Source organism: Triticum urartu, chromosome 5A (assembly GCF_056163025.1).
Source record: "Triticum urartu cultivar PI428250 chromosome 5A, HENAU_Tu73, whole genome shotgun sequence".
NCBI classification, from domain to species: domain Eukaryota; kingdom Viridiplantae; phylum Streptophyta; class Magnoliopsida; order Poales; family Poaceae; genus Triticum; species Triticum urartu.
Window position 1 is genome coordinate 489,346,149 of NC_141877.1, and position 12,643 is coordinate 489,358,791.

The window sequence follows — 12,643 nt, forward strand, 5'->3', positions numbered from 1 at the left end:
TCAATTCTATCAATTGCTCGACAGTAATTCGTTTACCCACCATAATACTTATGCTCTTGAGAGAAGCCACTAGTGAAACCTATGGCCCCCGGGTCTATCTTTCATCATATTAATCTTCCAACACTTAGTTATTTCTATTGCCGTTTATTTTACTTTGCATCTTTATTTCTCTTTATCAAAAAATACCAAAAATATTATCTTATCATATCTATCAGATCTCACTCTCGCAAGTGACCGTGAAGGGACTGATAACCCCTTTATCGCGTTGGTTGCGAGGTTCTTATTTGTTTGTGTAGGTGCGTGGGACTTGAGTGTGATCTCCTACTGGATTGATACCTTGGTTCTCAAAAACTGAGAGAAATACTTATGCTACTTTACTGCATCACCCTTTCCTCTTCAAGGGAAAACCAACGCAGTGCTCCAGAGGTAGCACCGACCTCAACTCCAACTCTATATATTCATGTTCGGGGAGAAAAAATTCAAAGAGAAGGATTCATCGCATTTTACGATACGGAGCCGCCGCCAAGCCCTAATCTTTCTCGGGAGGGCTGATCTAGAGTCCGTTCGGGGCTCCGGAGAGGGGAATCCATCGCCATCGTCATCATCAACCTTTCTCCATCATCAATTTCATGATGCTCACCGCCGTGCGTGAGTAATTCCATTGTAGGCTTGCTGAACGATGATGGGTTGGATGAGATTTATCATGTAATCGAGTTAGTTTTGTTAGGGTTTGATCCCTAGTATCCATTATGTTCTGAGATTGATGTTGTTGTGACTTTGCTATGCTTAATGCCTGTCACTAGGGCCCGAGTGCATGATTTCAGATCTGAATCTATTATGTTTTCATGAATATATGTGAGTTCTTGATCCTATCTTGCAAGTCTATAGTCACCTATTATGTGTTATGGTCCGTTAACCCCGAAGTGACAATAATCGGGATACTTACCGGTGATGACCGTAGTTTGAGGAGTTCATGTATTCACTAAGTGTTAATGCTTTGGTCCGGTACTCTATTAAAAGGAGGCCTTAATATCCCTTAGTTTCCAATAGGACCCCGCTGCCACGGGAGGGTAGGACAAAAGATGTCATGCAAGTTCTTTTCCATAAGCACGTATGAGTATATTCGGAATACATGCCTACATTACATTGATAAATTAGAGCTAGTTCTGTGTCACCCTATGTTATAACAGTTGCATGAGGAATCGCATCCGACATAATTATCCATCATTGATCCGTTGCCTACGAGCTTTTCACATATTGATCTTTACTTAGTTACTTTACCGCTTCCACTATTACAATTACTATAAAACTGCTACTGTTACCTTTACCACCGCCGCTACTTCCATACTACTTTGCTACTAAATACTTTGCTGCAGATATTAAGTTTTCCAGATGTGGTTGAATTGACAACTCAGCTACTAATACTAAGAATATTCTTTGACTCCCCTTGTGTCGAATCAATAAATTTGGGTTGAATACTCTACCCTCGAAAACGGTTGCAACCCCCTATACTTGTGGGTTATCAAACCCAAACACAATATTAGCTAGCCACCCACGATGGTAGTGGGCTCTCGCGTCTCTCTCGCGTCGCCTCCCCCGCGGGCTACTCAGGAGGGCTCCGCCGCCGCTGCCGCCTAGTCCCTCCAGCGCCCTTCTCCCCCTTCGCCGCTGTCGATGGTCGGCGCCGGGCAAAGCCCGTGCGTGCGACGGCGGCGATGGAGGGTCTCTCCTCCCGTTCCCGGATCCATGGCGGCGCGGGCGTTCTGATCCACGGGGTGTGGCCCTCCCGACGGTTTGGCGGATCCCGGAGGCGGTGGACTCGCGGCGGAGCACGGGTGCTCAGATCCATGGGTGTGGGACTCCCGGCAGCGTGCGGGCTCCCGGCGGCAGCGGGATCGGTCGACGGCGGGCTTGGGCGATGGCGTCGGCCGCGCGATGCCGGATCTCGTCGCTCGCGGCGGATCTCGCCACTCCGGCCTTCATGGAGGAACCTGGACCGGGGGCTACGGTGCCCTCAGCTAGCGACGTTCGTGGGTGGTGGATGGACGGCGTCTTGACCGCGTGGGCGGTGAGTCACCTGTGGATCTCCTCCGCACTGCAAGCTCTCTCCCGCCGCACTTGGTGGCATATGATCGCGGTCATCGGCCTCGGTGCGTTCGCGGGGGCTGGTAGAGGTGACATCGGACCAGAGGAAACTCTGGATGACTCGTTCATCCCGACGGTGGCGACGACCAGGGTCGCCGTTCTCCTACTTGTAGGCGCCGTCGAGGTCCCTGCCCTCCGCCCCAACCCCATGCCCGGGTGAAAACCCTAAATCTCCTTAGATTGGGCGACGACGGCACTACGTGTGTCGTACCCTTCTTGGAGGCGCCGTCTGGGACATTTGGGTGCTCAGTTTGAGGAACTGCAGGCGGAGGGGATGGGACCAGTGGCAGCAGGTGGTGTTTCGCGTCGGAGGAGCGGCGTGGCATCTGGCACGTCAACAACAGCGGGTCTTAGCGGCATGGAGCAGCGGGGTCTCGCTGGTGGGCGTGTGGTGATAGACGAGCGCAGGATGGTGGTGTTGTCTGACGTCGTGGTGGCGTCGACCGCAGCTAGATCGGGTAAGGTAGATGCAGCGGTACAACATTGAAGATGGATTGGTGACAGGTGGCTGCGGCGGCCTCATATACGGCAGGCGTCCTGGTTGAGGAGTGCGTCGGACTGGTGGGTGCTCCATACCCGGCAGGCGTCCTGGTTGGGACCATAGGTCTTAGATGTTAGGTTTGGTTGCGAGGTCTGTTTGGTATTAGGCCCAAACTATCAGCATCCCTATATCAACTAGATAGGAGTAGCAACAGATGTTGCCTAGACGGTGGCTTTAGTCTTACTGTTGTATGACTTTATAAGGTCTTGTGCGAATAATTAATAAAGTGACTGCATGCATCGTCCAGATGCTGAGGCCGGGGGTCCTCCTCCATTTCTAAAAATAAAAAACCCACGGTGGTAGTGGAGTGAGATGGAGGAGAAGACTTCTGAGTCATAAGAAAAATAATTAAAACCCCCCAAAAAAATTATTTCCACCTCATTTGGCAATTCTACTTTCGTAAGAAAAGATAAGACAAGAGATACATACTCTGTACCCGTGTCCTTAGCAGAATCCGAATAAAGCGAGAGTCTAGGTTGATTTGATGTAATAAAAGTTTTTTTTTAAATGTGGCACTGGTCAAGAGATAGTTGCCATCTCTTCTCAATTCAATTACTGGGGAGGCAAAGGGTGCATCATCTGCACTAGGTACGTTCTCACTTGACCAATGTTGGGTTCTGCTGTACATAGTTCTCGTTGGGCCTGTCCATGGACTATTTTAATAGCAACTTTCTTACTCTGACCAGTTCGGGGCTACTTTCTTCCCTCCCCGAGATTACTAGATGCTTGTATATGTGATTAGGAGAAAGGGATTTAGCAAAGATTTTTGACGAACCGAACACAAAGGAACTCGTGACGAAAAAGGCTCCCGACCCTCCCGGCTCGCTCCCGCGAGCGACGGGAGGGAACCCTAGCCGCCCCTCCTCCAGACCCCACCTTCCTACCTCCCTCCCCTGCCGCCGCCGGTAGGTGCTGACGGGCAAAGCCCGGTCGGCACGGCGGCGGTGGGGCGTCTTTCCTCTCCTCTACCCGCGGCGTTCCGGCGCGGGACGGTGTTCTCGGGTGGCGGCGCTGGGCTGCGGCGGGGCCCAACGGCACGACGGCGGCCCCGGGCGGAGTGCGGCGGCTGCCTTGGTCTCGGTGTAGGTGGAGGCGTGCGGGCAGGCGCCCGGCCAGATCCGCCCGGATCCTGTGCCGTGAGGCCGGCTGGTGGCGCGAGGTGGTGGCGGGTGCTCGTCTGAGCCCCGGGTGGTGGCTGGTCGCCGGCGGACGGGTCCTGGCTTCTCGATGGGGGTCAGCTGATGGTCATTGTGGCTGGCTGTGTTGGTGGTTGTGCGTGCCCGGCGACTCACGCGCTTCGAGCTCGCCGGGCGGCGAGGGTTGGGCAGTGGCCGGGTGTGGCTGCTGCCCCGGCCCTAGGTGGCTCCACGGCGCTTGGCAGGTCGTCTGCGGCAGCGGTTTCCGGCGTCGGCCCGTCCGTAGTCGACTTGTGTCGGCCTGCACTTCCTCTCCCCATTGTCCGGGCATTACTTCGTCGAAGGGTTGTCCTTCTCCCAGTTGCGATTCATCGCTCGTCTTGCGTCCGGTGCGGCAGGACCAAGCTCGTCTCGTGCTCGATGTAGCAGGACCGAGCTCGTCTCGCGCACGGTGTAGCAGGACCGACCTCATCTCGCAGACGGTGCCACTGGATCGAGCTTGTCTCGCGCCCAGTGCTGCAGGATGGGTCGATGGAGGCTTTTTTTGGCTGGCCTACTAGGTCTCGAGACTAGGGGATGCCTAGGGGTGTGAAATGCGGAACCTTTTCGCTCATCTCTTTTCTTGGGTTGCGGCGGATCTCGGGTGAGGTGGGATCAAGGTCTTGGATGCCGGGGCGGCGGCCTTGGTGGTGGTAGCACGGTGCTCTTGGGCAGAGGCCGTGGCTTGGTGCTGCCCGGTGGCCATGGCCGTGTGGGCGGCGTGGTAGCCGGGGTGTGGCGTTCGGTGGCGGTGAGTGTTGGCCGGGGTGAAAACCTGTTCTATCTTTGGATGGACTGGCGGCGGCGTAGGTCGTTCCCTTCTTGAAGGCGTCGTCGCGGCTCTCACTGCCCGTCGTGCTGCTCTAGGGGAAACTCTGATCCTCGGATCGGGCGGTGGCGGCGCTCCGGCGTCGTATCCTTTCTGAAGGCGCCGTCTTGGAACCCATGGTTCATCATATGCAGCTTCATTTCTTCGCGGTGGCGTGTCCCCGGTTGAGCCCTCGGTTGCTCTTGTAGTGCTAGGGGTGGTGTAGCTGCGATCAGTACCTATGTATCATGCCTTGGGTGTGTGTTGTGGTGACATGCGTTTATACCCGGTTGTTGTTGATCATTACTTTATATATAAAACGGGGCGAAAACCTTTTCAACAAAGATTTTTGACGGGTATCTCAAACAGAAACTTGACCATAGGGAGGGTTGGAGCCAGGGTACCATAGTTCGACCATACATTATTCGGTGTGTGTTGGCATTTCTTGATGAACATAATGAGGAGCTAGGTATGAATATCACAAGCAAAATCCATTAGGGCGTGCAAAAACTTACATTTTTGATAGAGCTGAACACTTAATTTTCTTCTGAACTCCAAAATGACAATTGACCGAACAATTTCATAGTGGACCAAAGACAAAATCACCCGATTAAAAAGGACCAAGCATCATCATTCTAACGCACTCAACTGAGCACAAAATTACATTTACCTGTGGCTCAACACACTCAACAGTGCATGAAAATATCTAACCCGCGGTTAAACGCACTCCGGTGCACCCACTCTATATATGCATGTTTCTAAAAGAACTTCATTTATATACTGGCCCGCCGGATGAAGGGAGGAAGACTTCGTCCTAGTCGCCATGTGAGAGGGGAATGAAAATGCTAAATAAATAATCATACATCTACGGATGGTTCAAAGAGAAGTTACAAACCTATCTTCCTACCATATTAAACCTCTCACCCCTTCATTTCAGGGTGAGCCCCTCCCCCCTCTCTCCTCCCTCTCCTTAACTTCAAATCAAATCTTGACACCTTAACCTATAAAACTAATTATGTAAAAGTTGTCCGTAGATGTACCATCTCTTGTACAAAAAACCTATATATGCATGGGACTACATACTCCACGTATTGTGTGAGACTACATATACGCACTCAGTAGAGCGGGCAAAGCAGATACCGTTGTTAGTGCACGACAAGCAAATACCATGTGAGACCATCATATTCCCAGGACTTCAACTCCGTAATGGTGTTGTGACTTTTGAGTTTTGACGGAGAAATGGAAGAAAAATGGAAGCTCCCTTGGATCTATCACAGAGATCGCTTCTACTTTGTACAGGTAGACGAGCGAGCAGCAAACAGCATGGAGGAGAGGCAAAGCTATGCGGATCTCACCTACAGCAACACAAAGCAGCGGAGAAAAGAACAAAAAGCAGAGACACGCTAACTGCAACCTTTGGAATTTTGGGCATGAATCACACGGCCGGGCCGGAGGCCGCTGAGGAAAGCTGTCCGGTCTCGTTGCTTTGGAGAAAACATTTTGTTAAGCCATCGATCATGAGCTTTACAACTTGATTAAAGGCAATTTGGGACCCCAACCCAAAAGAACGAATCCTAGCCCTGGGACAGGCGCCCTTTGTGACCTCATTTAAATTGAATATATATACTTGGCCATAAGTTCCTTGCTTAGTTCCACTGCCAACATTCTTATAGTGCTCACTCCACATGTCGAATTCTTTTCTCCAACATATGCTTTATCACGCGAGGTACCAAAAGTTTGATGGTGACATGAGCAAGGGTAGTTGATTACACAGCGAGTTGCATCCCCAGCTTCCTACTACAAATACACCATTGGAGCATCAGAACAAAGCCCATGCCTCGTTTCAAGCCAGCTACTCTCGTCTCTGGATCCCAGTAACCTACACCATTTCTTTATTTTTTTTCAAGCGTGAGGCATCACAGTGTAAAAGGTTTAAGGAGCGTTGAACCCTTTGCTCGGGCCGCGGTTGTATATATATGCTATATGCCGTGGCTTACAAGAACGATCGAGAGGAGATCGATCGTGACTGTTACAGGAGGTTGAGAGAGATAAAACAGAAGAAAAGATAGAAAGAGATACAAGTTAAACAGCTTTCCTATCTCTACACAATATCTTCTAACACTCACCCTCAATCTAAACCTCAGGAAACTTGTGCAAGGTTAAGATTGTACTTGAACTCATCCAACCTCCTCATAGTGAGAGGTTTTGTGAAGCCATCAGCAAGTTGATCCCCAGTAGGTATAAACCGAATATCAAGTAGCTTTCGAGCTACTCTTTCTCTGACAAAGTGGAAATCAACTTCAATACGTTTGGTGCGTGCATGAAAAACAGGATTAGCTGAAAGATAAGTTGCTCCAATATTATCACACCATAATCTAGCAGCTTGTGGAGCCTTAATTCCAAGTTCATAGAGCAATGTCTGTATCCACATTACTTCTGCTGTAGCATTTGCCAAAGCTATATACTCAGCCTCTGTACTTGACCTTGAGACAGTAGCCTGTTTTCTTGCACTCCATGACATGAGATTAGTTCCCAGAAACACAGCAAAACCACTTGTAGACCTTCTATCATCAGCACACCCTACCCAGTCTGCATTAGAATAAGCAGTAACAAGCAGAGATGGAGACTTGGTAATCTGAAGTCCAAGTCCTCCACAAAACTTAAGATACCTTAAAATCCTCTTAACTGCAGTCCAATGAGTTGTTCTAGGTGCATGTAAATACTGACATACCTTATTCACAGAGTAAGAAATATCAGGACGTGTAAGAGTCAGATATTGTAAAGCACCCACAACACTTCTATAATTTGTTGCATCTTCTGATCCAAGTGCTTTCCCACTCTCAAGTGTAAGTTTTTCAGAAGTGAAAATTGGTGTACTCATAGGTTTACAATTGTGTAGCCCTACTCTCTTGAGTATATCAGCAGTGTACTTTTCCTGCGTAAGAAGAATACCATCTTTGACTCGTTTGACCTCTATGCCAAGAAAGTAGTGAAGATCACCCAAGTCCTTGAGAGCAAATTCCAATTTGAGATCTTTGAGCAAACAAGTGGTAGCATCTGAACTTGAGCTTGCAACAATTATATCATCAACATAAACAAGTACAAATATAGTGATCTTGTCTTTATGATAAAAGAACAATGAAGTATCAGCTTTGGATGGTGTAAATCCAAGTTGTTGCAACTACATGCTCAATCTTGAGTACCAAGCTCTTGGGGCTTGTTTCAGACCATACAAAGCTTTATCCAACTTACAGACATAATGTGGTGTGCTTCGATTCTCATATCCAGGTGGCTGCCGCATGAACACTTCTTCCTCAAGAACACCATGAAGAAACGCGTTCTGAATATCTAGCTGCCGCAAACTCCATCCTCTGGAAATAGCAATAGATAATACAAGTCGAATAGTAGCTGCCTTAACAACATGACTAAAAGTATCTTCATAATCAATACCAAATCTATGCTTAAAACCTTTGGCAGCCAATCTAGCCTTGTATCTGTCTATACTTCCATCAGATTTCCTTTTTATCTTATATACCCATTTGCAGTCTATAACATTGCTACCTTGCTTTGAAGGTACTAAGTGCCAAGTTCTATTTTTCATGAGTGCATCATATTCTTTATCCATAGCCTCCTTCCAATCTTTATGTGCTAGAGCATCATGCAAATTATTTGGTTCACCAACAGTACTAAGAAAAACACGTTTGCCTCTGTCATACCGTACCGTACCATCCTTATACTCTTTATTTTTGACGATACCTGACTATGACCTGGTGTGACGACGAGGAGCCGGAGATAGAGCTGCTGATGTAGGCGCAGAATGATCAACAGACGATCCCAGCGCCACATCCAAAAAAGATTCTGCACCGGCTGCTGTGCCTGTCCCCCTGTCGCCAGCTGCAGCTGCCACATCATCCTACGGACAAGCGGCGCTCGGTGATAGGGACGCACTCGCCCGCGTTGATAAGCGCTCGTCCGTGCCGTGCGGCGATAAGTGCTCGCCCGCGCCCTGCGATGATAGGCGCTCGCCCACGCCTGGACTAGCGGGCTCCACCTGGTGGGGCTGTCGGCCACGCGCGCGCATGCACCCGCGCCTGGGCTGGCGGCCTCGTCCAACCGCGGAGCGAGACAGGCGGGGTCCACCTGGTCGGCCACCCGTGCTCGAGACGCATGCAGAGGAGAGCGAGCCTCCTGGGATCGCGCGCCGCCAGGGACAGATGCGCTGACGCGAGGATCGGCTTGGGATCCAGCGCCGCTGCCAGCAGGATCAACATGGGATCCCGTGCCTGTCTTGTCCTGATCTGTACACATAAAATGACGACCAAAATCTGCAGAATCACAATTTTCATTGGAATTTTTCACAAGGTCAACATTATTTAAATCACCCCCGTGATCTGGAAGAAGGGATGTTTCAGCACGGAGGAGAGCTCCTGCATTTGGATGAAGCTTGCCGAATGGAAAGAGATTTTCATCAAAAACAACATCTCGAGAAATATAGATACACTAGTAGAAAACGGAGCTTTAAAACCGGTTCATAAGGGCCTTTAGTGCCGGTTCCATAACTGACACTAATTGGTGGGCACTAAAGGCCCCCCCTTTAGTACCGGTTCGGCACGAACCGGCGCTAAAGTGCCACCACGTGGCGTGAGCTCGCGCCCTGGTATGGGGGACCTTTAGTACCGGTTGGTGTTACCAACCGGTACTAAAAATTTTTTTTTTGAATTTTTTTTTAAAAAAATTTAGATTTTTTTTATTTTTAATTTTTCTGAATTATTTGGTGATTTAGTCTCTAATCACCTCTCTTAACTGCTCAAGTGTTGATCACTCATTCCAAATCATCTAACTTCCTGACCGGTCACCCATCCCTCTCATTACTCCAGCCCAAGCACGCTTAACTTTTGGGTTCTATTCTCCTTCATTTCCAAGTCTGCACTTGTTGTTTTCCTGACAATAGTAAGATACCAATCCTATTAACCCTCAGGAGTTTAGCTTGAGCATGAAGTCACACATTTCACTGTTTGAGTTTGAAACTATTATTCTAAAAAACAGTAATTATTTAGTAACACTAATATTTCTTGAATAAGTTTGACCATAGTTTGACCACAGTTTGACCACAGTTTGACCATAGTTTGACCACAGTTTGACCATAGTTTGACCAAATTTAACCAAAATTCAAAAAATTGAAATAATTATTTAGTAACACTAATATTCTTGAATAATTATGTAGTAACATTAATACTTCTTGAATAAGTAGTTTGACCAGATTTAACAATTTTTTTTAAAAAAACTTAAATTTGACCATATCTTTTTTTCCTTTTCAAATTTGAGGATTCTAAAAAATTGCAAACAGGCCGTAGGCGGTCTCCATCGGATGCGGATTTTCGTGCTAAATTTTTTGATATATTATACGTTTTTTCCGACATCGTATGCAAAAGTTATAGCCGTTTTACATTTTCCCTACACTTTTTGCAAAACATGTCCAAATTTAAGTTTTCAAATTTTCCTAACTAGTAGATGTAGTAATATAACTACCTCTCGAAGGATTTTATTTTTTGAAGTTTTTATCATTTTCTTTTGATTTTTTCAGAACTGAAATGGTGACACAGGGGGGGGGTAGAGTTTGAAAATTGCCCTATAGTGCCGGTTTGTGTCACAAACCGGTACTATAGGTCAGACCCCTTTAGTACCGGTTCGTGGCACAAACCGGTACTAAAGGTTAGCCCTTTAGTACCGGTTCGTGGCACGAACCGGTACTAAAGGTGATCGTGGGGCCCCGGCCTGACGCCAGCCTGCCATCACCCCTTTAGTACCGGTTCGTGGCACGAACCGGTACTAAAGGTTCAACACGAACCGGCATTAATGCATAGCCGTTCGAACCGGCACTAATGGTACCATTAGTGCCGGCTCAAATTCAAACCGGCACTAATGTGCTTCACGTTTGACCCTTTTTCTACTAGTGATACGTCCACTAGCAACTTCTAGACATTTATAGCCTTTGTGAAGATTACTATAGACAAGAAAAACACATTGAGTTGAACGAAACTCAAGTTTATGATGATTGTAAGGACGAAGATTGGGGTAGCATGCACAACCAAAAGTTTTGAGAGAATTATAATCTGGTTCTTGATTATAGAGATGTTCCAAAGGAGTAGAATTGGCAATGACTTTACTAGGCAAACGATTAATAAGATATGTGGCAGTGATGAAAGCTTCATCCCAATATTTGAGAGGCATGGAAGCATGAGCAAGTAAAGATAAACCAACTTCAACAATATGACGATGTTTTCTCTCTGCAGAGCAATTCTGTTGATGAGTATGAGGACAAGACACATGGTGTGCAATACCAATATGGCGAAAGAAGGAGTTGAGCTTCTCATACTCCCCTCCCCAATCACTTTGGACTGTCAAAATTTTTCTGGCAAACTGTCTTTCAACAAGTTTTTGAAACTCTTGGAATATGGAAAAAACTTCAGATTTATACTTGAATAAGTAAATCCAAGTAAACTTGCTATAGTCATCAATGAAACTGACATAATATTTCTTTCGTCCAAAAGAATCACGGGCATGGCCCCATACATCATTGAAAATAAGCTCTAAAGGAGCATGAGAAACACTACTTGATCTAGGATAGGGAAGTTGGTGACTCTTGGCACATTGACAAGCTTCACAAACTGAATCACCAAGAGGACTATGAGACAAGGAAAGATTGCCTTTATTGATAACTTGCTTAACAATGACTGAGGAAGGATGTCCTAATCGTTGATGCCACCTTGCCAAAGAGGGCTTGATGACGGAGTAGACCTGACGACGCTTGCGACTAAGTGCTCCGGATGTGATGGGGTAGAGGCCTCCAATGCATCTACCGTGGTGTAGAAGTTCCCTCGTTGCCCGATCCTTTATAAAAAAGTAACGAGGGTGAGTTTCAAAGAAGACATTATTATCAGTGGCTAAACGAGACATAGAAGCAAGGTTTTTGTCGGCTTGAGGAACATGAAGAACATCTTTCAGAACTAGATCATGTTTAAGCATAGGTGAATTAATAAAAGCTTGACCAATGTGTTGGATATCCATACCTCCACCGCTTGCGGTGTGAATCTGATCATTGCCATGATATTTTTCACGGAGAGCGATCTGCTCTAGCTCACTTGTGACATGGTCCGTGGCGCCGGAATCAACATACCACACGCCATCTCCTCCTTGCTCACGCATGGTTGCATCAACATGTTTAGCATCAGGAACGTAGTCCTCATCAAAGCGGTGCCAGCAGTCCATAACCTCATGGACGGCCTTCTTGCAGAGTTGGCAGCGAGGGCGACCACGAGAGGAAGAGGAGGAGCGGCGGCTAGTGTTGTTGTTGAAGCCACCACCCCCTGATCTATTGCCAGAATTGTTGTAGTTGCCGCCTCCGGCGTTGCTGTAGTTGTTGTTGTAGCCGTTGTCCTGGGAGTTGCCGCGCCCACGCCCACCGCCGCGTTGCGCGTGGTGACCACGCCCACAGCCGCGGCCACGCGAGACGGCGTTGGCGGAGGATTGACGGAAGCTGGCGCCATGAAGGAGGCTGAGGCGGGCGTCGAAGCTCAGGAGCTGGCTATATAGCTCCTGGACGGTGATCGGCTCCACCCGAGCTGCAAGGGCCGAGACTACTGGATTGTAGTCCATGTCCAGCCCGGCCAAGATCTTGGACACGATCTCCGGATCGGAGAGCGCGGCAGCAGTGCAGGCAACTTCATCTATGAGGCTCTTAATCTTTTCAAGATATTCAGCCATAGTCATGTTACCTTTTTGAAGATTCGTAAGCTCGATGCGGGTGTTGATAGCTTGTGCTTGGCTCTGGGCGGCGAACATGTTGTGGATGGCGCGCCAGACTTCAGCCGGCGTCTGCAGCGTGGCGACTTGTGCAAGGATGTCGCGGGAGAGGGAGCCCATCAAGTAGCCTTGGAGCTGTTGCTGCTGTGCAAACCAGAGAGGGATCTCCCA

General features: G+C 48.2%; 1 protein-coding gene across 1 annotated transcript; it reads right to left on the reverse strand.

Annotated features, from left to right (window-relative positions):
- Nucleotides 1-6,809: 6,809 nt before the first annotated feature.
- On the reverse strand, nucleotides 6,810-12,592 carry LOC147972174 (uncharacterized). Its single transcript, XM_087524252.1, has 5 exons — nucleotides 11,740-12,592; nucleotides 8,721-8,967; nucleotides 7,922-8,040; nucleotides 7,401-7,789; nucleotides 6,810-7,304 (listed from the first exon to the last, which is right to left on the reverse strand). The coding sequence occupies exons 1-5, from the start codon at nucleotides 12,590-12,592 to the stop codon at nucleotides 6,810-6,812; spliced, it is 2,103 nt and encodes a 700-aa protein (XP_087380378.1).
- Between the last annotated feature and the right edge of the window lie 51 nt (nucleotides 12,593-12,643).